The sequence below is a fragment of the Anabrus simplex genome, chromosome 1, assembly GCF_040414725.1.
Source record: "Anabrus simplex isolate iqAnaSimp1 chromosome 1, ASM4041472v1, whole genome shotgun sequence".
Taxonomy (NCBI): Eukaryota; Metazoa; Arthropoda; class Insecta; order Orthoptera; family Tettigoniidae; genus Anabrus; species Anabrus simplex.
In genome coordinates, this window is record NC_090265.1 from 898,935,351 (window position 1) to 898,962,311 (window position 26,961).

Sequence of the window (26,961 nt, forward strand, 5' to 3'; positions counted from 1 at the left end):
TTGAGTTTCAATCATAATATTCTGAGCAGAAAATGGAACCATTATGGTTTATAATTACAGTAAAATGTTGTTAAGACATTTCTGCAGGGGACAAGGAAAAGGACGTGTTAAGCGAGAAAACTAACTACTGAATACACAAATGAAAACTATCCAACTCGCTTACTAGGAATATGGAAATACTGGATTCGATTTTTTCTGACATGACTGCATTTTACGTCTTGTATCCGCAGGCACATTGCAAATCCTGCTGTCTTCTTAGAAGATGCAATTTGACAAATGCTCCACTTCATTTTACTAAACCAATCACTTCTTCCCAAATTTAGAATTGAAACACGCTAAATATTCTATGCACACAACAGAGAGAGAGAGAGCTGAATACGCGCACTGGAGAACAGCAGAGCAAGGAGTGCCTACTTCACGGCCGACTTGAGTCATTTTATCTAAGAGAGCAGTGATGAACAAATAACTGCCAAATATGTTTAGTTGCCAACTTACAATGAAACAGGGAGGGTTGACAAGTAATGAAGGGATTGAACATTTTTTACTTCTTTCATTTTTCTCGAAGTAATTAATTTTTATCATGACAATGTTGCTTTTCCATAATAATTTCCCCTTCGACTGTAATACCGTAATCACGAAGTGAAATCCGTAATCATTATTTAATTTTCTATCACATCATCTGTAATTGGGACATCATGTAGGTGATAAATATATTCTATTCTAAAGGTGTGAAAAACATGGAGAACAAATATGAAAACATTTGCAAAAGGGGGCCATGAAAATATCAAGTATTATTGCGAATCACACTCTTTCTAAAACAAGTGATAGTAGAAGCCTTATATTTTGGACAAGTGGGTTATTAAACATTATTTTCTGTTCACACTCTTAGACAGTAAATTTGAGGCTACACTCGGCCATGTGCAACTGCAACTTTGGCCGGCAGTTTGAAACTTTGATTCCACTAACTCGAATGATCGACTAGATCGAGTCGAAACTCAAAAATGCAAGTTTCAACCCCTTCACACAAACAGGCTCACTGTGTTACTCAGCAATCTCGCTGCTAATCGGCAAGCAAATATGAACATTCCTGAGGATAATGGCTTGCTTCCCGAAGGTGCAACTTATCGTGAAGCCCAGGAATTCAAGGCCTTTTCCCGTTATCATGCAACTGTAGCAAGGGTTCTTTCTTACTTGAGATGGAAATCACGTTCCTTTCACACGGGATGACAACATTTTCAGGGCTATGAAATATGTGATTGTACTAAGCGGTGAAAACGAAAATTTGTGACGCGATAAGTGAGGTACTCTTATATAGATTTACCGTATTTAAGTGAATAATCCTCGCATATTTAAAAAATAATAATTGTGGCACGAAATTGGGGTGCGGGTTTTATTTGCGTCAAGGTTGACAATTTTTCGATGTTGGATATACCGTTATGCTTTATGTAACTGCAGATGGAAGAAAACTGCCCCCATATGTCATATTTAAATGGAAAACAATTCAGACTTTTAACTTAAAACTGCACATTTTTAAAAATTAGTATTTTACAAAGTAGTTTAAATTTGAAATATCTCCGTGTCACGATAGAAAGCATCTTCCAGAACGTGCAGGGGTAGCTTTCCGCACTTTCTTTCAGCTCGATGTGTCGACAGTGTGTTTCATAGTTGCTAAGTTCGAGTGAAATCATAATTCATTTGGATTCAGCGTTTTAAGGAACACCACAATATCATGTAACAGGCGGTGTGCGGAGAAGCAGAATTTCTGAAGCACAAGTTTGCAGTTAATTCGAAATCACAAAATTCAAAGTCAGATTTTTGCGTCCCCAAGAGTTCAAAATAATGAGGTTTTACTGTATCGCAAAACTAACATCAGTGTTCGCCGGTGTGTCTGTTTCAAGTGTTTACATTTCACAAAAAGAATTATCCACCACCGGTCGTGTTAATATCCAAGTAAAAAGAGACCACACGTGAAAACTGCTTTAGATGTGGAGTTTGATGAATTTGTAAGTAATTTAGGAGAGGATTCTAGTTATACAAGAGACAACGAATCTTGCAATCTACAGGGAATCGAGCCTACTTGCTAAGTATTCTAGTGATGCAAGAGACAAACGAATCTTCCGATCTACACGGAATCGAGCCTATTGCAAGTTCAGATTAATGAAATACCTAGGCCTACTTGCTAATTTTCATAGCAGATATATAACAGTGATAATGTATTTTTATCAACTCAAACATGTTCAAGCAAAGCAGCTATATCCGTAAATTTACATGTTCATATTTGGAAAAGACCACGTGGACCTCACGGAGTGATATGAAATGTTTGTTTATACCTACTTTACCCCTTCGATGGAAGGAATTTTAGTTCATTTCATTATTTTAAATTGATCCTTTCTAAAATTAGGGTGCGGAGATTATTCGCGTAAATATATTTATGTAACCACTATAAGTGAAAATATAAGTATTCAATAGGTGGAACAAATTAAAACACCTTTATTACAGTTGAACTGTAAATACGGTAATACGATGAGAATTAGGACTTCGAATTTACGACGTGCTAAGCAGGAAAACGTGTCAATGAGAACACATTAACTGGGTTTCACTGTATATGCATATAAGCATGAGCCAACATCATGAAGATGGTCATAATCAACCTTATAACTCTGACAAGAAAGGCAAAATAGGTGGTAGATTTTATGGAGAAAGAGGGTATAGAAATGATGGGGTTGACCAAAGTTAAATAGAAGAGAAAACGGAAGAAGAGAATGAGGAAAGGATATACAATATACTGGAGTGGTGGCCGAGAGAGAGTGGGCCTGATAATTTCAAAACAGCTTTAGAGTATCTGGATATGGTAGAATACATCAGCAACACGATAATTAAAATTAGACTGAGAATGAAGAACGAAGTGAAGGACTTCATAAGTGTATGCACCACAGACAGGCAACAAAGAGGAGGATATTGAGGAATTCCTGGAGAAACTAGAAAAGGAGATAACTGATGTGGAATTGATTATAACGGGAGACTTAAATGCACAGGTGGGAAACGAAAGACAAGGGAATGAAGAAGTAATCGGACCATATGGATAGAAGAAAACGAATGAAGGAGAGAAACTACTTGAGTTTGTTGAGAGAAATGGAATGATTGTGGGCAACACAAGGTCTCGGGAAAAAATTGACAAGATATGGCTAAAGTGACACAAGAATAAAATCAGTAATCGATTACTTTCTGGTAGAAAGGACAAATCACAGACAGTTGATGGATGTAATAGCTTTACCAAGCGAAGCATTCAATGGGGATCATAGAGTTGTGATAGCAATAATGAGTGAGGAAAATGGAAAAATTAAAGGAGATAAGAGGTAGTTAAATAAAAATGTAGAAATTAAAAATAAGAACATACGAAGGTCGATCAAATATAAACAGGATTTTTGTTCCTGAACATCAACAGTTGGTAGGACTGGCCCCGCACTTCTGCTATGCTTAGGCGGGACCGCTAGGAGTGGGAAGAGCGTGCTTTAAGATATCTCCTGCTGTTTCATCAGTAACGTTCATGTCGGAGCAACCCCTCCACTGCATAACGCATAATTATAAAATTTCTTGCTCGTGAAGTAGTTACAACGGCGGAAATTTGCCAGAGATTGACTGCACAGTTCAGTAATCAAACATTGTCAAGGACGCATGTGTTTGCCTGGCATAAAAAGGACGAGAATATGTGGAAAATCAGCAACACAATTGCCGTTCTCGGACCAGTATTACAGACGAAAATATTTGTGCGGTTAAAGACATCATTGACGACGATCGATGTGCATGAGCGACCCAAATCAATGCTGGTTATTACTGCGAGCTGTTGAACAAGGAAAGGGTTGCATATCGCCGTAAAAGAAGAGATCGACCGATTTGACAGGCCATCCTCCTCCACGACAATGACAGGTCCCATACTGCAGCTCTGTCTCCAAGCTACAGGAAATGCACTGGACTATACTTGATCATCCTCCTTACAGCCCAGACTTATCAGCCTGCGATTTCCATTTGTTGAGACCGCTTAAAGAAGCTCTAGGAGGGCAACGATTTGAAGATGACGCGAGTGTGGAAGACTTCATGTGCAACTGGCTGGTGACACGACCCTGTTCATTTTATGATGAGGGCATCAAAAAGCTGCCCATATGCTGGGACAAATGCATTATCAAAGCAGGAAACTATGTGCGAAAATAAACTGTAATTGCCTTGTTTTTCAATAAATGAATTTAAATAAAAAATAAAATCCTGTTTATATTTGATTCCCCCCTCGTACAAGAAGAATTTCTGGAGAGACTGAAACAAAAAAAAATTCCAGTGACTGAAGCAGGAAATGAGGATGATGAATGGTCCATCTTCAAAAGGGCATTTGTAAGTGGGGCAGAGATTGCCTGTGGTAAAGCATCGATGAAAGTGAAAGAAAATGAGGCATCGTGGTGGAATGAGCTGAGAAGCAGTGAAAGAAAAGAAGAAAGCATGGCAAGAATGGAAGAGAGATAGAAATAAGAAAAGGTATCTTGGTAATAAAATGAAATGTAAGAAATTAGTAAGAGAAGAAAAATTGGAAAGAATTTACACAAAAGATGGAAACAGGTGGAGATAGCTGTATGGAATTGTACCATCACATTCCAACTTCTGAACGAGATGAGATAGTTAACGTAGTCCTAAAGAAGACTTGTCAAATTCTGAATCACCATCTTAATCCACATCTCTACGTGCAGTTTGAAAGTTTGTATTATACTTTAATACTGTAATTATAATTGTAGTGTTAATTATCATTGTTATGTGGGTATACTGAGTCCTCTGGGGCTACCTCCATTGGGAGGCAGTTTTGTGAATATATATATATAAAAATAAAAAAAAAAAAGCTTTTACAAAGTAGATGGAAGAGGAATGTGGATAGTTGATAATATCAGTACATCCAGAAGAAATAAAGAGAACATGGAAGGAGTATTTTGATAAAATACAAAATGTGAGAAATTGTGCAGAGGAGACTGTAATATGGTGTGATGACTCGACAGTAGATGTCCAATTCCACCTCTAACATGGTTATATCATCTTCTACTGTCGAGTCATCACACCATATTACAGTCTCCTCTACACAATTTCTCACATTTTGTATTTTATCAAAATACTCCTTCCATGTTCTCTTTATTTCTTCTGGATGTACTGATATTATCAACTATCCACATTCCTCTTCCATCTACTTTGGTGCATTGCACTTTTAACTGCTACACATGTGGCTCCCACGATAATTTGCTATCGAAAAGGAGCCTAAGAAATCGGTAAGTGTCAACTACGGGAAGAGTGACATTTCCTAAATGAAGCTCAGGATGCAAGTGAAGAGTGCGCTTTCGGCAAAAGTGCATAACAGAGGTCTTTGTGGTTGAAAACCGAAAGCCATGTTCTGCAGTCCACTGCTCCACTTTCATAATAGCTTGCTGTAATTGTCGCTCCGCAACTGCCATCTTATGCGAGCTATAATGCAGAGCAAAATCGTCCACATACAGAGACAGTATTACTGCAGAACCAGCAGTAGCAACAATACCATTTATGGCAATCGCGAAACGAGTGACACTAAGAACCAATCCCTGTGGACCCCATTTTCTTGAACGTGGTACTGCGAATATGCACTCCCTACTCGGACATGGAGTAGAGTGAGGGACAAAAAATTCGCAATAAATACCAGCAAGTTACCTCAGAATCTCCATTGATGCAGGACTGAAATGATACCACATTGCGCGCCTAAGCACGGAGTTCTTTAAATATTATCAAATTGGCCACAGTAGGCTGTCTACAAAAGCGTTTATGAGCTCGATGGCATTCTTTGATAGCTGCTGCAATTTCTTTGTTCCACCAAGGAATGAGTTTTCGGTGAGGAGTCCCTGAAAATGATGGAATGGACTCCTCAGCAGCAGCAAAAATAACTCGTGTTATGTAATTGATTTCGTCGTCTACAGCCCGCGTGGTCACGTCGTTAAAGACTTTGGCCAATCAGCATGTTTAAGAATCCATTGAGGAGGAGCCTCGACAGATTTCTGTTTCAACAAAGTAAGAACAATGGGAAAATGGTCACTGCCACAGAGTGTGTATTCCATCGAAACAGGCGAACCAGCGTTCGGCTGCATAGACTGACGTCTATGAGAGAGTATGTGCCGTAACGTACACTGAAACGAGTTTGTACACCTGTATTCAAAATACATAAATCCAGCTCTCTTACTAATTTTTCCAACACCCTTCCCCTGGGGCAGGGCATTTCAGAGCCCTACATAGGGCGATGGGCGTTAAAATTACCCAATAAGAGGAAGGGAGGTGGAAGTTGATCTATAATATCAGTTACATCATTTATATCAAGAGGCTGGCCTGGTGGAAAATAAACATTACACACTGTTGCTATGACAGGCAGCAGAACGCAAACTGCTACAGCCTCCAGTGGGGTTCTTAGTGGGTAGTGGCTGTAGGTATCAGAACGGAAAAAATGCCAACGCCACCAGAAGATCGGTTAGCATAATGTCGTTCTGTGGAGTATAGTCGGAAATTTCTCAAGACCGTATGAAGACCAGGTCTGAGATTATTTTCCTGAATACAGACTATACTCGTTGAATACTCACTAATTAGCTGGCGCAGCTCAGCAAGATGCCTATCATAACCGTTACAATTCCACTCTAAGAGTGTGTTAGGTAATGAGCAAAAAAATGCTCTTAAATCTAAACATTATCAATATCTACATCTACATCCATAGATGTAGATGACAGCTCGACGTCCACCCCAACATCAACAGACAGTGCGACTGACGCCCAGAACTTCGACGTATTGTGGGAGCGGGATTTCGTCCTACGAGGGGAGCACACAGGTTTTGGAGCAGGGGTACCTGCTGACGCTGATTCATACCCTCCAGATGGAAGGGATGATTTCCCCTTTGCAGGATAAGTGCGGGAGCGCCTGATAAGGGCACTCCGCTTCTCCTACTTTGTTTCTTGTTTAGATGGGCTGGGAGATGTTTTCCCAGCCCTGGACTACATGCCGGCGTGGGAGCGGCTTTCGCCAACCTCTCTGGGGTGGGGAGGGAGTCTCTGTGCCGGCTTACGAGTCCCAGCCGGCACAGACTTCGTGTTCGAAAGTGGGGTGGTCCCCCTTTTCGAGCTTTTACTCATTGCAGCTTTGCTCGCAGGAGCAACAGCCGCCTTGGGCGCAGTGATCGCAACAGGTTTTGGAGATATAAATAACGAACCTGGAAGACACTGTGCTATCTTCATGTAGTCTAATGTCTTGGTGGGTGCATTGGTAGAATTGAACTTACAGTGCGCTTCCTGGTAGGAAAGACCATCCAGGGTCTTAATCTCCTGGATCTTCTTCTAACCGAGATACAGCGGACAATTCCAAACTCGGGGCGAATGAAGACCAGGGCCGTTATTGCACTTGTAAGGAGTTGTGCATTCTTCCGCACTGTGAGCTCCTCTGTCACATGTACCACATACAGACTGATTCGAGCAACGAGATACCATGTGCCCAAACCTCTGGCATTGATAACAGTGCATGGGGGCAGCGATAAGTGGTTACCTTGACTTTTTCTGGTAACACTGACAATTTGAAGGAGACAATGAACGCACCCATTGCAATGTTCTCGCAGTTTACTTTGCGTAATGTGCCGGATGTGTTACGCCACGGTGCTTCATGTCTTCCATCAACTTATCGTCAGTGCTCAAGATGAGATCACGGTGGAAGATAACTCCACGAACCAGATTCAAGGTCTTGTGCTCTTCCACTTCGACGGGAATATCGCTCGCCAAAGTGACTGCACTTGAGCAACCGATCAGCTTGCACGGCAGTACGTGTCTTTAACAACAAACTACCGTTGCACATTTTCTTCAGATCTTCCAGTTCGCCGTAGACACCTATGTGCTTACTAAACAAAATAGACTTTATCAGCTTGAAGTCACTCCCATCAGTTCTGGTAGCAACAGGAACCTAGGGAAGCTGGAACCCATTCCTTCACCCTGCACTTATTCCCAGGGACTTGAACCCCTCAAGGAATCACAAGTTAAGGACTTCGGTGGGGGACCGCATTGGGCAGGCTGAAGACGTTTCGAACCCATGCCCAAAATCATCCTCCTCGAATGCCACCCACTCCGATCAGGGACCTCTGTGGCCAAACCTAGCAACCAAGGCAATACCCACCTGATCGTAGCTGGTATTGCCCGGGGTCCGATGTTGGACGATGCCTAATATGGAATGACTGAGGCAATGAGCACTATGACTCTCCTCCTCCAATCACCCGCAATAGCATGTACCTCATAGCGTGTACAGAGTACTAAATATAGTGAAAAAATAAAAAAAACAATTAAGGCCCATCTCTGAGCAGGACAAACATCACGAATTTTGAACCGGTCTACAACTAACCTTCAGAAAACAATAAAAAATAAAGAGGGGACCAATGGCCACAGGACCCTTTTAGTCACCTTCTATGACAGGCAGGGATTACCTGTGAATATATTCAGTCCCTCCCGTCCACAGGGGATCCAACACATACCAAACCGCAATCCATGTCCGCCCCTTTTAGCCACCCCTTATGACAGGCAGGAGATACCGTGGGTGTATTCTTCATCTGTGCCCCTCACCCACAGGGGGTCGAGGTGGAATTAACAGTTCATAAAATGAAAATACAGAAGTCACCAGGGATGGATGAAATTAGTGTGGAAATGATAAAGGCTGCTAGACCTGTTGGACTACAAAGGATGTACAGATTGTTAAAGGGCATATGGAAGCAGAAACGTGTGCCAGAAGACTGGGAGAAAGGAATAATTTTACCAGTCTTTGAGAAGGGAGACAAAAAAAAAAAAAAAAAAGTGTGTGTGATAAGTATAGAGGAATCACACTCTTATTACAAGAGATAAAATTACTGGAAAGTATATCAGAGAGAAGAATAAAAAGGTAGAAGGAGAGTTGCACGAGGAACATTATTGCTTTTGAAGTGGAAGATCTACAGTGAACCCAATCTTCAGCATGAGGTAATTAATGGAAAAGACTGGGAATATGGAAAGGATCTGGTCATGACATTCATATATGTAACAAAGGCATATGATAGTGTTCCCAGGGAGAAGATGTGGGAAACCATGGTCAAAAATAGACTGGATATACAAACTGAAGAAATGGTGCAAGCAACATACAAAAACTGTCAGCAGCATACAGACTTTGTTTAGAAAGACAGAATGGTTTAGAAATGAAAGTGCTGTTGCCTCTTGTTTCCAATGGTTGTGGATGAAATTGTAAAGGAGAATTAAAAAAAAGCATATGGGAATAGGGAGGAAGTTATTACTACAGTAGAAGTCCGTTATAGCAAGAGTTCATAACGGAGGAAAGTTTAATTGCGATAACGGGTTGTCATTATTGTACCGCAAGGTACACCTGCCCCATTCATGACCCTTCAATGTAATGCCATCTTCAATATTAACTTGCAACATCTTGAGCAAAAAGTTTGGACTTTTTTTCTACAAATGTCTCTATCAAGAAAAACTGATGTTATGCCCTCTAGTGTGAAGAGGAATGATTAAGACTACAAAGTAATTTGTTATTTTAAGGGTTCCTAAACTGAGTTGATTTATTATCTTTGTATTTTTTGTGTATCACAGTTGTCAACACTTCGATCTCTTTCCGCCAACTTAAAAAATGACCAATAGGAAACTTTGTATGGTGTAATTTTCTACTTATTTGATTATCCAATAAAAATTGGGGGTGTGTCGGGCCTTAGCCCAGATCTCACTAAAACCTTCCTCTCGGGTATAGAAGTTGGTACCTTTTCGAGCCACCTTGTCTTATTGATCGTCCAGTTTACTGAGTGTGTGCAAGAGAGGAGTCGGGGGTGTCCCGCCCTTCATCGAGCTTTAATGCAGATTAAGGTAACGGTAGCTATTTAATATCTATTGTGATAGCCTCTGAAAGCTAGCTCGAGGGGAAGGTTTCCTGTCTTTAATAATGTAACCTTTCATTTCCAATCATCTAAAATGTAAATTTCTACTGTAAATTTCAATCAAGCCAAAAACCATTTCGCTTAAATTCGGGAATAGAGCGTGACACCCTCTCGAGTTCCCTATAAACTCGACTTTGAGGTGACTATGATTTTGTAACTGTTTTTCTGTCTGTAACTTAAATTTTCTCCTTCTAGTCCCCTCAGTAGTATAAGATTAGCCTCTGTAACGTCAGGCAGTGAGCCCAACTAGGGTTTTAAACTTCTGAGTGTAAGTTTCAAGGAGCGCAAGTGTCTATCTCCGCATCATTTTGATTTCTGGGCCAGTAACTTTAACCTGTGTTTTCTTTCTTCCCACAAAGGCCCGGCAGAATGACTATTCGATACTCCTGTAAAATTCAATCATTTATGTTAAGTGGTTAGACTGTTGAGAATTTAACACGTTGACGACGGCGTATTGTTTTCCGAGTTTATTCATGAGGAACGAAGTGAAAAATCAGAGGTACTTGAACTCTAATTGATATATTACATACTATTACACATCTTAAGTACAGCCTATAGGCGTTAGGGTGCACTGTGTGCTGAGACCGCCCGGCGGGTCTCATCGTCCACAAGTAACGCACGAGGTTCGCGCGCACTCTGTGACCCGCCGGCGACCTCACTGAAATTGGCGGTCTTTACTTGAACTCTAATGGATATATTACATACTATTACACATCTTAAGTACAGCCTATAGGCGTTAGGGTGCACTGTGTGCACTGTCTGCTGAGACCGCCCGGCGGGTCTCATCGTCCACAAGTAACGCATGGGGTTCGCGCGCACTCTGTGACCCGCCGGCGACCTCACTGAAATTGGCGGTCTTTATGCAGCATTGTTTGTTTTGATCGAACGTAGTGTTGTGAAGCAACATGTTAAGTGTGTGTCTATTCTTATATTTGTACATATTTTCTTCATATAAAATGATTTGAGTAATGGAACAAGCATGTTGAATACTTTCTTAATTATCCTAGCTCCTATGTACTCCCTGCATGTCCCACTCTATACGAAGTTAGTTTGCGTTATGTAGAGACGAACCAGAAAGGACGAAAGCATAAACTGTGAACGGCGCACGATACAGCTCCAGTATATATAATGTGTCATGAGACCGCCGGCGAGTCTCACCGTCCAGAAGTAAAGAGTTGGCGTGACCCGCCGGCGGGTCTCATAGTCGCCAAAGTGTTAAGGCAGTGAATTATTTTTGAATTGTAAAATATAGGTTGTGCCTCGAGAGGCCTGGAAAGTGTAAATTTTTGTGAGCAAAGATGCTCCGGTTGTAAACATAAAAATGGAAGGTTGCCTTGAGGAGGCAGTAAGAGTATAAGGTTCGGAGCGCGGCCTCCTAGAGAAATTCATAGAGCATAGATGCTCTTTCTTTTCTTGTAGAGGTGTTTGTATACTCTGTAAAGGAAAATGGGAGACCTGTCTTCTTGACTATTGAGTGGATGGAGCCATAGTGCTCAAGTAATATTTGTAAGATTGGGAGCATTAAGCTTGTACTGTTAACTGGCAATTTTGTTGATTTTCTGCTTTCTCCTATTTTGTATTTGAACTACTGCACCTGAAATCTTGTTTTGTCGCTGAGCAACGTGTTTTGTTAAAATTTGGCATTTGGAAAAGAAAAAAAAAAAAACAGTAGAAAACAAATATAACTCCGATTTTAAAGGTTTTAATTAATCTTTTGATTGTGGTATAGACCCATTCATGCCCGCACTTTCTTTCACCTCTGTCCACAACAGAACCACGGTAACAATTATATCAGATATTTTTGTAAAGCCCGAGAAAAACCCAATGCACATTAACCCTTTCTGCTCGTGTGTCGACCTGAGGTCGACAGCCGTCACTCAGCGTTATAGCTTGTGTGTCGACCCTGAGTCGACACAATGTTTCGCCGCTCGTTGCTAGGTTACCTGGAATGCCAGGTCTTTTGTACTTCGTTTCGTAAGTGCTGATCCCTTCCAGAAACTGAAAGAAACCAAATAGGTGTGTTTTAGTTTCTCTTTGCTTGGCAAAATTGCTCCGTTTCCTTGACAATGGAAAGCAGTCGCGTGAAGCAACATGGCGGCGCACAGTCTGACCGAAGCTGAGATTCTTGCGTCTATTTCGGCTGATTGTTTTTATAGTGACCATGAAAATGATGAAAATTTTGAATCTGGCAATGAAAGATATCTATTAGTGATTCAAATGGCGATATTGATATCAGCGTCGCAAGAAATCATGGAGGCGGCGATAGTATTTTGACTCGTCCCGGTCCCAATGATACAGTGCTGACTTCAAACATACCTTGGAGATCGCGGAGAACGGGTGATGCAGGATTACCCAAATGTCCTTACAGATTAGTCAGTGCATTCATAAATTGTGGTAATAGACTTAAAATAGAACTAGAGTACTGGTAGCTATTTTTTACTGATCAGTTGATAACCTCTATTGTCCATGAGACAAACAAATTTGCCGAAATATAAATTACAGCAAAATACTCCATTTCTGAAGAGATCTATCTGGTTTTCTTGGAAAGCTGTGACATTAGAAGAGCTGAAGGCATTTATTGGTACAATTATCAACATGGGGATGAACAGTAAGGCAAAAATGCAGGATTAATTTAGTGCAGACTGGTTGGATAAGCAAGCAGGGCTCCATCCAAGCATTTGCTTTTAACGCTTCCACACACTAAAGACATACCGTTAAGAAAGTGAAAAACATGATTTTGTGTCATGTAAATACCATACATTCATTAATTTTGTAGTTTCTTCCTGTATTATTGTTACAACCAGTACTTAACACCAGGTTTTAAAATATGAAGAATGCTGGCAGAAATAAATACGAGTTGGGAGAAATCAGGACGTACAAATAATTCGAGTGGAAAGGGTTAAAATCGGCATGAAATGGCAATTAGTTTGGTCAAAACTTGCAATTTTGCAGATGATATCCATATTACAGCTTGCTCGTTTGTTATTTTTCGAAATCCGATACTACGTGAAAGTGCGTGTAATTTCATTCTGAAAAAAATTAGTATAACTCCAGAGGACTGTGGCAAACGTTCCAGTTTTCTTCATCAAACATCGTCACCTAACCTAACCATATATGTATTACAAAAATGTATTTCAAGCGCACATAGAGAAATGATAACCACCTTGCTACAAATTGACATGGGAACAGCCTTTCCGAAATTTATCTAGATGCAAGAAAATATAAACTTTCCTCTGAATCAGTGATGTACTCTGCCATATCTTGAGGTGTATGCCTTTCTTACTTAATTTCAGTATCACTATCAACTTCATTTCTTGTTTCCAGCTTCCCAGGTCGGATTGTGAATAAAGGACCTCCATCGCTGCCTGTCTCTCCACCACTCTTCACCTTTTTTAAGTACATCTTCTGGTTTTCCTCCCCTCTTCTCTATGCATTCCCACACTGAATCTGTCCACCTCTTTTGGGGTCTTCCTCATGGTCTCTTTCCTCTTTCTGAAAAAGCTTTTTTTGGTACTCTTTCTTCTCCCATTTTCATCATATGCCCATACCACTTTAGCTTTGTTGTTCCTAACCTGTCTTGAAGTTTCAAGATTCCTGTCCTTTTCCTTATCTCTTCATTTCTAATTCTATCCTTTCTGGTCTTGCCCTCGATACCTCAGGAATTTTGTCTCCGCTGCCTGTATTGTACTCTCCTCTTGTTTTGTTGTAGTCTACGATCCAGCTGCATAGGTTAGTATGGGTTCATAATAGGTTGAATATAATACTTTCTTACATTTCTTTGGGACATCCTGGTTCCACAAATTACCCCTTACACTCTGGTAGAAGCTGTTTGCTTGTTGTATTCTTTTATTAATTTCCTCAGTTATCTTTCCATCTTCTGTGATCACACTTCCCAAGTACTTGAAACTTTTTTTTTTTTTGCTATGGGCTTTACGTCGCACCGACACAGATAGGTCTTATGGCGACGATGGGATAGGAAAGGCCTAGGAGTTGGAAGGAAGCGGCCGTGGCCTTAATTAAGGTACAGCCCCAGCATTTGCCTGGTGTGAAAATGGGAAACCACGGAAAACCATTTTCAGGGCTGCCGATAGTGGGATTCGAACCTACTATCTCCCGGATGCAAGCTCACAGCCGCGCGCCTCTACGCGCACGACCAACTCGCCCGGTCTTGAAACTTTTAACCACTTCCAGGATTTTACCATTCAGTTTTATCTTTCCTCTTCCTTCCTCTTGTCATCACTATTGTTTTACTTTTCTCTGTGCTTACTTCCATCCCAAATTTTTTTCTACCTCGTGATTCCATACATCTACTTGTTTTTGCACTTCCGTTTCATCCTCACTCCATATCACTATATCATCTGCAAACAACATGGCTTTTGTTGCCTGTCTTCCCAATCTCTGTTTAATGTTCTTATGAATTTCATCCATGACTGATGAATAGTACGAGGGATAGTACACTTCCCTATCAGAGACCAGTTTCAATTTAAAACCATTTTGTTTTTCCTATTCTAGTCTTCACACTACTAACACAATTTTTGTACATAGCTTTTATCATTTGCACTTCCACTCTGTTAACTTGGTTTTTCTTTAATGTGTCCCATATCAACTGTCTGGGCACACTGTCATAAGCTTTCTCAACATCAATAAATGTCATCACAACGTATTTTCCAAACTCCCATTTTTCTCCATCATATGTCTTATGTAAAGATTAGGTCAAATGTTGATCTGTCTTTCCTAAAACCATACTATTCTTCCATTTCTCCTTCTAGCTTCCTCCTCAATCTTCCTTCAAATACTCTCTCAAATATCTTAGCTAATTACATTAAAAATTAAGCAATTGTTTACTTCAGCTTGCCAGTGGACAAAGCGTGAAAACGATACCAAAGATGATTGATCGCATGTAATATACTGTAGTAGCTGGGTGAATAAATGTTGGTGGCAGAAAACATTGTGCACGCTTAATCGCTCATAATAACGGATGCATCAGTGATATGGCACTTGCTGTAACTGAAGGATAATACACAGTTTAATATACAAATTTTGAAGGGACAGACAAAAACTCTTTTAACAGGGTTTTCGATACATGCAGTACTCGTTATAGCGGACTTCTACAGTATTTCTAGACAATATTGTGGTCTGGGGAACAAACAGCAAAGAAGTACAAGAACAACTTGATGCACTGAACAAGAAAATTAAAAAGTATGGCAGGAAAATCAGCACAGAGAAAACGAAGACCAGGGTGATGTCAAGAGCAGAAAGACGGGGGAAAGGCATTGTGATAACTGGTGGTCCAGGCCTTGAAATTGTTTAGAGTTTCAAATACCTAGGGAGTGAATGAATGCAAACTACAAGGCTGGACACGGAGATTAGCAAGAGCGTGCAACAGGGCAATGTATTCTACCAGAGTGTAAGAAACAACGAGTTAGAATAACATAGAGGGGCTGTATGCCTGGCATCAGCGCTCCTTGCGGAAGCAAGTTGGCGCGAGAACATATGTTGAGGTGGTATTGAGATTGTGTAAGGCAATTTAATTTTGTAAGTTTTTGTAACTTTTAAGAAGTTAAAAAATAGATTCTCACTTTCAAGAATGCCAGCTGTATGCTCAGCGTACGGTTGTACTAATCGGAGTAATAAAACCAGGATATGTCTTATATTAAGCAAGTATTACTGAGTGATGGCCGAGATTCTTTTTTGTAATTTCTGTTTGTAATTAAACCCATTTTAACGCGTACACGGAGAAAGTACTGAGAGCCTCTGTAATTATTTGTTGGATTATGTTTCAGATTTCCTTTAAAGAACAGGGAATTAGCGGAACAATGGGCTGTGAGGATGAAGAGAGATAAATGGTATCCCACTCCATACAATCGCTTATGCCCTGCACATTTCGAAAATAAGTACAGTATATGTACTAAATAAATGCCCAACGGCGATTACTGTCAAGTGCGTTCCAACCGTATTTAATTTTCCTTCACATTTACAAAGAAAATGGAAAGCCCACTGCCAAGGAAACAACCATGAAAAGTAACCTATTTCGGTCAAACGTACACCAAGCATGGTAAACACAGTATTTTACTGCTATTTGCAAAATTTATCCAGCCTTTATTGCCGATGTCAGTTGCAATGGTATTTAAAATTAGGCCACACTTCATAATAGACAACTTTCAACGTTACCTTTCAGCTAGTAATCTCAGTATTATGATAATGGGAAAAAATTATATGTCCCTTATATTATAACAAACTTTCCGACTCGTTGTCTGAATGGTCAGCGTACCTCCCTTCTGTTCAGAGGGTCCCGGGTTCGATTCCCGGCTGGGTCGGGGATTTTAATAGTTTCTGATTAATTCATCTGGCTCGGGGACTGGGTTTTTGTGTCTGTCCCAACACTCTTCTTCACATTCAGACAACACACCACACTACCAACCATCACAGACACACACAATATTAATTACATCCCTCCAGGCGTCAGGGAGGGCATCCGGCCGTAAAACAGGCCAAATCCTCATGTGCGACGCAGTTCACACCCACGACCCAACAGGTGTGGGGAAAGCGGTAGAAGAAGAAGATTATAAAAATAATTACATAAATCAATTATAGTGGTACAGTACTCATGGGCCGCCTCTGTGGTGCAGTGGTTAGCGTGAGTAGCTGTCACTCCCGGAAGCCCGGGTTCAATTCCCGGCTCTGCCACGAAATTTGAAAAGTGGCACAAGGACAGGAATGGGGTCCACCGAGCCTCGGGAGGTCAAGTGAGTAGAGGTAGGTTCAACTCCCACCTCAGCCATCCTCGAAGTGGTCTTCCTTGGTTTCCCACTTCTCCAGACCAATGCCGGGATGGTACCTAACTTAAGGCCACGGCCGCTTCCTTCCCTCTTCCTTATCTATCCCTTCCAATTTCCCATACCCCGACAAGGCCCCTGTTCAGCATAGCACGTGTGGCCGTCTGGACGAGGTATTAGTCCGCCTTCCAGTTGTATCCCCGACCCAAAGTCTCACGCTCCAGGACACTGCCCGTGAGGCGGTAGAGGTGAGATCCCTCGCTCAGTCCGAGGGAAAAACCAACTCTGGAGGGTAAACAGATTAAGAAAGAACAACAATACTAATGGGTATGCAATACTTTTAAAAATATGATTAAAATGAGGTGATAGCCTATAATAGGTCGCTATCCTTTTAAGGATTTCTGTCACAAATATTTATGTCCAAGGTCTTTATTGTAATTTACGCTTAACCACAACAGCCAAGCAGGGTAACGCTCTTGTTCCTATTTCGAGGCCTATTCGTATGTCACTGTGCGACGATTTCGTACCACTCTACAATCAGATGATCGTCATATAGCCCCCTGTGCCGCAACATGGTGAAGTGGCGGTATTCGCAGTCCATGAGTTTTAATGCTTTAAGCTTTTGGCTAACGGTATTTAATTCTGCCCCAGTGATTCTAAAATACGTATTTTCAACACTTTTCTTCATTCAAGAGCGACGCCCCCTTGTTTGTGTGACCACAGGAAACATGGCGGACGTTCGTTCTATTAGCTTCACCCAGGCAGCGCTTCCGCCTCTCTATTTTACTCTAGCTTGTTGGTAAGAATCCATAAATGCTCCAACCTGGCAGGAGTTGGATAAGGGGAAAGGAGGACTGGCAGGTGTTGGATAAGGGGAAAGGAGGAAGATGCAAATAGCTAGAAATGTGTACAGCATATACGGTATATGTTTGACTACTCACCAAAGTTGATATTCTTTGCTTCCTCCAAGATAGTCTTCTCATCCAACTGGAGAATGTTGACTCTAGCTTTACACAGTTCTACCAATACAATGTGTGGCTGAACAGCTCGAATGATCTGGAAACAAGTTTCTCAGTTAATTCTGAACTAATTACTTCCACTCACATGTATTGTCAAGTTGTGCAGGAAAAAAGATACTTGTCCATTCCATTTCCATAATTCAAATTAACTCATAGTATTCAGTGTTATTTTTATTGTTTGTTAAACAATATTATTTCCTTATTCAGGTACTGCCATTACACAAAGCCTACTGAACAATATGTTTACACGATTAAACATAAGAGGATTTGGAAGATCTTAAAAAATAAGGTTCATGATACAGGCTTTTAGGCTTATGCAATGTCAAGAAAACAATGTGAAACTAAGTTTCGCAGAGATTTTTAATCCGTGTCTTCAGAAGAAAATCTCGACTGTTCACGAGGAAGACTTCTACAATAATGAGGGTTTGAATTTAGGAATATTTTACTGTTGGACGCCCATTTGTCACTAGGTGGCTCGCTGTATGCTGGAGCATCGCTCCAAGCGAGAGCTGACAACATTACAACATTAAGTTCCAATTATAATTTTCTATCATACCATGTGTGCATGAGAAGTAACAGAGGATATCAGACGAATCAGGGACAAATGTGGTAAAAGAAATAAATAGAAATCAATAAAATAAAATGCAACAAAAGACACCATGATAGAATAGAACAAACCAGTAGAATGGAAAGAAAGTGTGTGGAAAAACAGGGGATGATAATGATGTAAAACTGTGTGGAAGGGGGCATAACTGGTGTACACACGTTATGAAAGTATGACACTTAACACACAACACACAGCTTGGAATGAACCATCTGGTGATGACGAACATAAGAAATTGGAAAACACTGAAACGAATAACAATAGAGAAAGGACAGGGAAGAGAACTAGGCCTACCTATGTAAATAGTTAATGGCTGGCCACCACATATTACTTAACTGATAGCCAGTGTTCCTGTTGAAATTGTTAGGATTTTTACATATTTCTACAGCTTATTAAAATTATAAAATTCTTTTATTTATAACCACCTATTCAATACATTACAATACACTCAATGAATTATAATATAATCATGAAGTGTCTAATATTGGGGCATGTTTCATTTGATGTAGCGAACATCATCGGCCATTAAAGCAACAAAAACTAGGTCAGGGTTCTGAGCTTAAAATATAGAGAATGTTATCATATTAAAAAATGAAGCATGTCATAATAAAAAGTGATAATCAACAATCTATACAATAAAAACATTAGGTTGTAACAATATATGCAAGTTAAAAGCAAAATTCATCGTGGAGTATATTAACGGTGGCAATCTGTGGAATTAAAAACAATTATGAGGCCGTTGGAACATGACAATGGATATTGTGACATAAATATACGTCAATGTATGAAGAGTGGATTAATATTGTGAAGATGAAGTTCCTTTGAATTCATAAATAAGGGTTAAAATAGAGTTCACTGACTTGTCATGAGTCCAAGTTGAACTAGTCGAAGGCACATAACATTGAACAAACTAAATTTGGTGTATAACTTGAACTTCAGCAGAAGCAAAATATATGAGAGAGGTGCCATCTTGCTGTCAGAATATACCAGTTAAGCTAGTTAATATATACATGCTAGCAAATAAAACTAGGTTTTCTTTGACTTCGTCTTCCTTAGTGAATTTGACATCATTGTCAAGGTCATTAAGGGATGCTAGTATACTGTGACTATCATTTTTCTGTGTATCTATAATGGCAAAAGTATGATCGACATATCTTAACCATAATTGAAGACCATTGATGTTATTCTCCAAATTATCCATAAAAATATTGGCTAGAATGCCCGAGATCGGGTCGCCCATTGCTAGGCCCTTCCTCCTATAACAACAGCTACCGTTTCACCACCCTGTCACACTACATCCCCTCCACATACATCAGACCCGCCCAAGGAATCAGCCGCCCGTCCTTCTCACATGACTCACCCCCTACCTCTATGTATACATACGTACAACACTAGAAGCAGTAATAGAGCTACCCGCCAGTCTGCTTCAAGCACTAACGCTAGCGGACATACCAGTCCCAGGGGGTAAACTTCCGTTTTTAATTTTTCTTTTCATTTTCTTCTGGTTTCAATGTAACTTCATTCCCTTTTTTTCTTTCTTTTCAGATTCAAACATTAATTTAGCCAGAATATATGCTCTCTGTCTTATAAGGATCACTAAAACTTTCCCCACATTGAAGTTTCATCTCTACTCTTTAATGAGTTTATTATATAAACTTCTAGTTTTATTTGCTAGCGAGTCGAAAGCGACTAAACGACGCTGGCAACCAAGAATGAGTTAGCTGGAAAATTTATAATGTCCAATAACGGACCATTTATATTGGTATTATAAATTTACTCATTCAGGACAAATATTTCAGATTCCCTATGGGAATCAATATCTATGTCATCTGATGGCCAAGCAGGCATCAATTTTTGATAATGAGACAAAGTCTCTTAGTGCATTGGCACTGCCGGTGGCTCCAGTTAGCCTACGCAGTGGCCTCCACGGTATGCACTAGCCAGCATATTGGTAGGTGTGCTAGGTACCAATGATGAGCCCACCCTAGCACACGAGGGCGAAACGCTGGCAACCAAGAATGAGTTAGCTGGAAAATTTATAATGTCCAATAACGGACCATTTATATTGGTATTATGTCTTAAGGAGCCGTCCGGTTTCTTTTTTACTACAACATCCAAGAAAGGAAGGCATCAGTTCGACTCCATCTCCATAGTGAATTTAAATGAAGGATGTTACTAATTTAAGTGGTTTAAAAATACACAAAGTTTCTCCGGACCTTCTGTCCATACCACAAATGTGTCATCACCACACCTCCAACAAATCATAGGTTTGACAGGCACCGAAGCAAAAGCCTCATTCTCCAACGGGTCCATAGAGAAATTAGCCACTACCGGAAAGAGAGGACTTTCCATAGCCGCCCCATCCGTCTGTTTGTAAAGATGCCCACCCCAGAAGAAATAGCTTTGAAGTCATGCAGTGGCAAAATAGCTTAGTAATGTCTTCAGGGAACAGATGCTCAATGAAAGACATGACTGAGTTAATCAGCAGTTTAGTGAACAAGGACTCCACATCAAAACTCATCAGAAGTGCATTGGGTTGAAGGGTTATGGTTGACAACTTATTGACGAAATATAGAGAGTCCTTAACGTATGATTCAGTATGTCCTATATGTAGCTGAAGCAACTTAGGTATTTATCCAAAGCAAGCAAAGGGTTAGTATCCACTGTAACAGAATTGGCTAGTGACTAGACCATTAGTCTGGATTAGTTAGACCATTATCTAGTAAAAAGATCGGTGGTCTGGCTATATTTTAAAACATATACGTATCTGTAAATTTCACTCCTTCTGGACATAATGCATTCATGTGGTGGACACATCTGGCACACACCATGACACTTCCAAACTTTGAGGTATTGTTATTTTCACACAATATGGCATCCCTGTGGCCACATGTGATGAGGGCTCTATCAGAGACAATAGCAAACTGCTCTGGCCAATAGGAACACAGAAAATGGTTGCATTTACCAAACTGACATAGTCTCTGTTTTAATTTTTCTATTTAAATAAAAATACTTACAAGGGCAGATTGGTGGGTCTGTAGTAAGCATACAGGAAGGATCTCTGCTATTTAAAGTACCATTTCACATAATTTTTGCATGATTTTCTCCTTTCTAAAGATGCACCCAGCTACTAAAGTGAAACCAATGTAGATGAATAAAGATCAGTTCTGAAGAGAAAAGTGACAAGGGAAACCATGATCAAAGAGAAAAATGTATAGCTAACCTTGGCAACATCCTCTTGGCTCTCCATACTAAAATGTGCAGTACCAACAAGGTATACCTTGCTGCCATCTTTCGTGGTCAACAAGGTTACTGTATCAGGTAAATTCTTGTCAATAGATGTATCCACATTTACAGGTATGTCTGGTGCAGGAGCAGCAGTCTTTGATTCAGTATCTGATGCATTATCTTCCACATCTGACTCTGGACCTGATGCCAGGCTCTCTGAAACCACATTGAGAAGATGTAGTTATGTAATTTATCCACAATTAAACTAGGGCTTAAAGAAATCTGAAAATATATTAACAAGGATTTTTCCACTTAGGTGTGTATACATATTTTAAGTCAATTTCAGTGAGCTATTAACAAATATGAATAAAAATGTTTAAAAACATGAAACACTGAGAAATGTGTCTGCCAAACTATGAATCTTTTGGAATGCTTCAACAATTTATTTAATCCGTTTGAACATTAACTCCTTTCTTTAATTCATGAAGGTGCAGGGCTTTTTCCCAACCAGAACACAACTTTTAGAAGTAAGGACCTTAAACACTGATTTTATAAGTATTTCCAAGCAAGAATCTCCTTAAATTCTTAGTTATGGTTGGTGACAACATAAACCAAGAGCCATTTCTGCTTCATCTACTGGTTTCATCTTGTGTTGCCAATGCCTAATGTTGAAGATCAAAGTACTTGAATAGAACCTATAGTCGGTTGGAAGTTACAGTAGTTCATCAAGCTGGTTGATCCTCCTGTGCGTGTTTTTTAAAACCCTTACCATACGTCAATTCCTGGTTCCTGAAAGGCATGCAACTAGCAACAGACACGAATAGTAAGGAATAAACTAACGACAATGGCAACACTAGTGTGATGGAACCCAATTTTGAATGTACTGTGAAAATGAAGGCATTTTCTAACCTTTTCACCATTGCAATAATGTTTGTTTTATTTCCACTTCATATAATATCAGTCTGTCAAAAAAGAAAAAAAAAAAGAAGAAAACATCAAACATCTGGTGTATTTTGACTCTTGTATTATGAAATAAGATGCTAGAGTTCCAGTAAACTTATAATTAGAACATAACTGCAAGGAATTCTGAGCTAGTGGATTTTGTGCAGTGCTCACAAGTGAAAAGAAAAGGTTTTTGTCCCTTATGGTATTCTTTTATTACCGTCTAACACTAAACCAACAGGAAATGGTTAAGAGAGTGTGGATTTCAGAGAGAAGATACACAATGTGCAATTATATCAAAGCCAGGAAACTACTAAAGAGGATAGGAGCACACACGAAGTAACAACACAGGACAGGATAATTTGGGCAGAGGGAACAACACCACAGAGATATGGACAAAAATTAACATTCACAAACTGCTGTCTTGAAACAGGTGTTAGGCCCCTTAAATAATAATCATTTTTGCAAACTTTTCTGATGTTATTTTTATTCTGATCTCTTTTTATGAAACTAAGTTAAAAACATTCTAATTTTTGTGAATTCGAAAACATGGTTTTTACTGGTCATATAAATGCTTTTTTTAAAATCTTCTTAGAATGGTTTTAGCTGTTATCCAAGTATTATTCAAGTTTTATGCTGATAGGAAAGTAAACTCGTGTTCTCATCCCGAGGTGGTGCAGTTTTTTTTCAGGCACACCCCCAATGGAGGTGAACTGCACGTACCATTTCAACCACATACCAGCCTTCTTGCCGTTCTTAAATTTCTGGCAGTACCAGGAATTGAACCTAGGGCCCCGAAAACGGCAGCTAATAACACTAACCATTACGCTACAGAGGCGGACAAGCTGACAATATCAAGTAATTTTGCTCCTGTTTGGCTATTCCGTATTTCCTTTCCTTAGAAACATTTTGTGGTTAAACAAAAATTCCAAGGTAATGGGTTTTGTACTAGTAAGTTGTCAAAATAGAAAGGACTGGAAGAATATTAGTAGTATGGACAGTTTGCAGGTGATCGGCCATGCCTACATCCTCTTCACCCCTCCTAAATATTCCCTGTTAGTGGTTTTAACTCTGTTGTTGCCAGATAGTAATTCTGAACAGTCAGTGACTCTTTAATAGAACTGTGAAAGTATTAGTTGTGCAGAGGACAGGTGTTGAACATTTTCTTCTCAGAATCCTTTCGCCTTTTCAACAATGAAGTTCGAATTCAGTAAAATACATTTTTTTTTTTTTTGCGTGAAAAATTAATTCAGTTTCTTCTACTTTTTTTATGGAGTAAACAGTTGACTGTAGCCAATATAAGTTAATATTCAGCAATTATTATTATTATTATTATTATTATTATTATTATTATTATTATTATTAATTTTTTTTAGAATGATTAATCAAAAGGTCTCTAAGAATTTTTGACAAATACTGAATTTCTTTTGTGTTATATTTCCAAATTTTGATGTCATATTTTGATATCTTTAAGGGCACAAGTCAATGTATATTTACAAATTTTCTACGCAATTTTGTTTCTACCTCCCATTGTTAGTGATGGATGAGAGATGGCTATTCTCAAAACATCTTCACTGGTCATGTGGAGAAAGATGGATAAACAAAAGAAAGAAGTTCCTGAAATAATCAAAGATTACATACACAGGGCAAAGTAAAAGAACCATATGGCTTTAGACACACACAGCAGCCAAATAAACAAATGTAAATAAACCTCACTGAGGCTTTAACAATGGACATTCTCGTACACATTAATACCTGCAATAATGAAGGATTACCAAGTTATTAGTCATCTATATCCATTGGGAATTGCAATAGTATATATCATTAAAAAAAAAAAAAAAAAAAAAAAAAAAAAAAAAAAAAAAAAAAAAAAAAAAAAAAACACGTTAAACTTTTCTTTTGCTTGTGGTTTAACATTGCACTAACACATCAAAAGTTTTTGGCGATGAGAGGACGGAAGGATTGGAAAGGGCTAGGATTAGAAAGGTAGTGGCCATGGCCTTACGATATCCTGGTGTGAAAACTGAAAACCCACAGAAAAATCATCTTCAGGGCTGGCTGACAGTGGGGTTTGAATCCGATATATCCCGAATGCAAGCTGACAGCTATGTGATGCAAACCACACAGCCACTTGCTCAGTCATTTATTACTGATAATGATGATGCTTGTTGTTTAAAGGGGCCTAACATCTAGGTCATCGGCCCCAAATGGTACGAAATGAGACAAAATGTAATGACAATTTAAAAGTCCAAAATCATCCACTGACCAGAATTCAAAATGTAATGACGAAGAATGAATGGGTGAATATGAATTTAAAACAATCAGTGGATCCGACTCATAATGCCCCACATTCCAGAAAATATCGTAAAACAATAGTAATACTGACCAAGGGACTGCTTCTAAAGCACAATCCTGAATCGATGATGCTTGCTGTCAAAAGGGGTCCAAAATCCAGGTCATCGGCCCCTCATAATGGTACTTATCGCTAGTAAAGTAGAACCATGGTACTTGTCATGTTGCGGTACTAATCAAAAGTAGCGTAGACTCACGGTATTCCACACATTATGGTACTACTCACAGGTAATGTAATACGCGCAAGTAACTCAGACCTAGGGTGTGTCTCACATTACTGCGCCACTTACAGGCAACGCAAACCTATGGTGTTTCTCACATAGGTGTACTAAATCACAGGGACTCGTACTATCCCGTGGTGTTCCTCACATAGTGGGTACTAATCATAGGCAATGCAGACCAGTGTCGTTCATATAGTGGTACTAATCACAGGCAACGCCCAGACCCGGGGTGTTTCTCACATAATTGAACTAATTACAGGCAACGTAAGCCCGTGGTGTTCCACATGTGGTAATACTAATCATGGGTACTGTAAATCGCACCCTGATTCACATTCTGTTGCTACTAATCACAAACATACTGCATTGTGTACCAAACATAGTGGTACTACTCACAAGTAAAGGCGACCCAGGGTGTTCCGAGTGATGGTATTAATTACAAGCAGTCTCATGGTTCTAATTCGATCATCCCTTGGTCGCCCCTTTTAGTCGCCTCTTATGACAGGCAGGGGATACCGTGGGTGTATTCTTCATCTACGTCCCCCACCTACAGGGAGTAGCATCCGCTATTCAGACGAATGCTGTCTCAAATCTGGACTTTTCCGATTGTACTAAGTTTGTATACCACTTTCTAACTGAAAGAATTTATAAATGATGAATTGTGACTATGAGCTACTTTTGACAGTTCTAGTACTGATCAGCTTTCAAGTTACGTAGGTTCATCATAATGGATTATACAGGGCTTTCAAATTAAAACTGAGTTGGCTGCAGACATTTTTTTAAACATAATTTGCTTTTACATTACACTGACACAGACAGGTCTTATGGCGACGATGGGATAGGAAAGGGCTAAAAGTGGGAACCTAGCCCCCAGCAATTGCTTGGTGTGAAAGTGGGAAACCATGGAAAACCACCTTCAGGATTGTCAACAGTGGGGTTTGAACCCACCATCTCCTGAATGCAAGCTGAAAGTTATGTGACCACAACAGCGTGGCCACTTGTTCGGTACAGAGACCTTCTAGTTAGATCCCCGTCAACATAGCAAGTGGCCTCAGGGTACAGAAAGGAGACAGCAAACAATTGTCTTGTCATTATTCAGCACTTAGCTCAATTGGCAACTGATGGTTCACTGTATTGTCCAGGAGCACTTGATCACTACTTCAATGGGATAAACATTCATCTGAACTATAACAGTATAATTTTGAGTTTAGTGATGCTATCTGAACTGAGACATAAGTTTCCAAGGGAGGATTAGATAACATGCATAGGAAAGCATTCTATCTGTTAAATTCAACATGATTGCAATATGGGGTATAGATTACCCAATGAAAGCTGAAAATCTAAGGATATACTTCCATATTAAGGGAAAAAAGATGACATCTGGATCGGTGAGTTTATTACCAAACATTTTACAAAATGTAGACTCAACCACACAAAACTTGTCCAGCAAAAGAAATATTTAATTTTATACAGTCTTGAAACGTGAGGATATTTGTAAACTGCAGACAGTCAGTGGCCAAAGAGATGATATCGAATCCTACCACCTGCACAAAATGTTCATCCTATTTTTAACAAGAGGATTTTGAAAGAAAGTATCTTAATCTTCTCTGATGGCCAATTTTTGTGCAGCTGACTGTACATAATTAGGCCTATGTGGTCAATTTTTAAAATTGAAATTTTAAAATTGAGTTAGAATACTGAAAATATTAATGTTTTAATAATGACACTATACATTTCTATTTTACTACTGTATAGTAAGGTTTAATGCAGCCCTAGATATAAAAAAGTGCTAGCATAAAAATTAAAAAGAATCATTATGGCCCTTTATTAACATTATAATAAA

General features: G+C 39.6%; 1 protein-coding gene across 2 annotated transcripts in view; it reads right to left on the minus strand.

The window, feature by feature from the left end:
* The window catches only part of LOC136857731 (traB domain-containing protein), a 120,825-nt gene that overhangs the window by 84,562 nt on the left and 9,302 nt on the right, over window positions 1-26,961 (minus strand). For both annotated transcript variants that reach the window (XM_067136611.2, XM_067136612.2), the window contains exons 3-4: window positions 21,602-21,822; window positions 17,697-17,811 (exon numbers count right to left, since the gene is read on the minus strand). In XM_067136611.2, coding sequence (XP_066992712.2) covers window positions 17,697-17,811; window positions 21,602-21,822 — 336 coding nt within the window. The remainder of the gene's footprint in view (window positions 1-17,696; window positions 17,812-21,601; window positions 21,823-26,961) is intronic.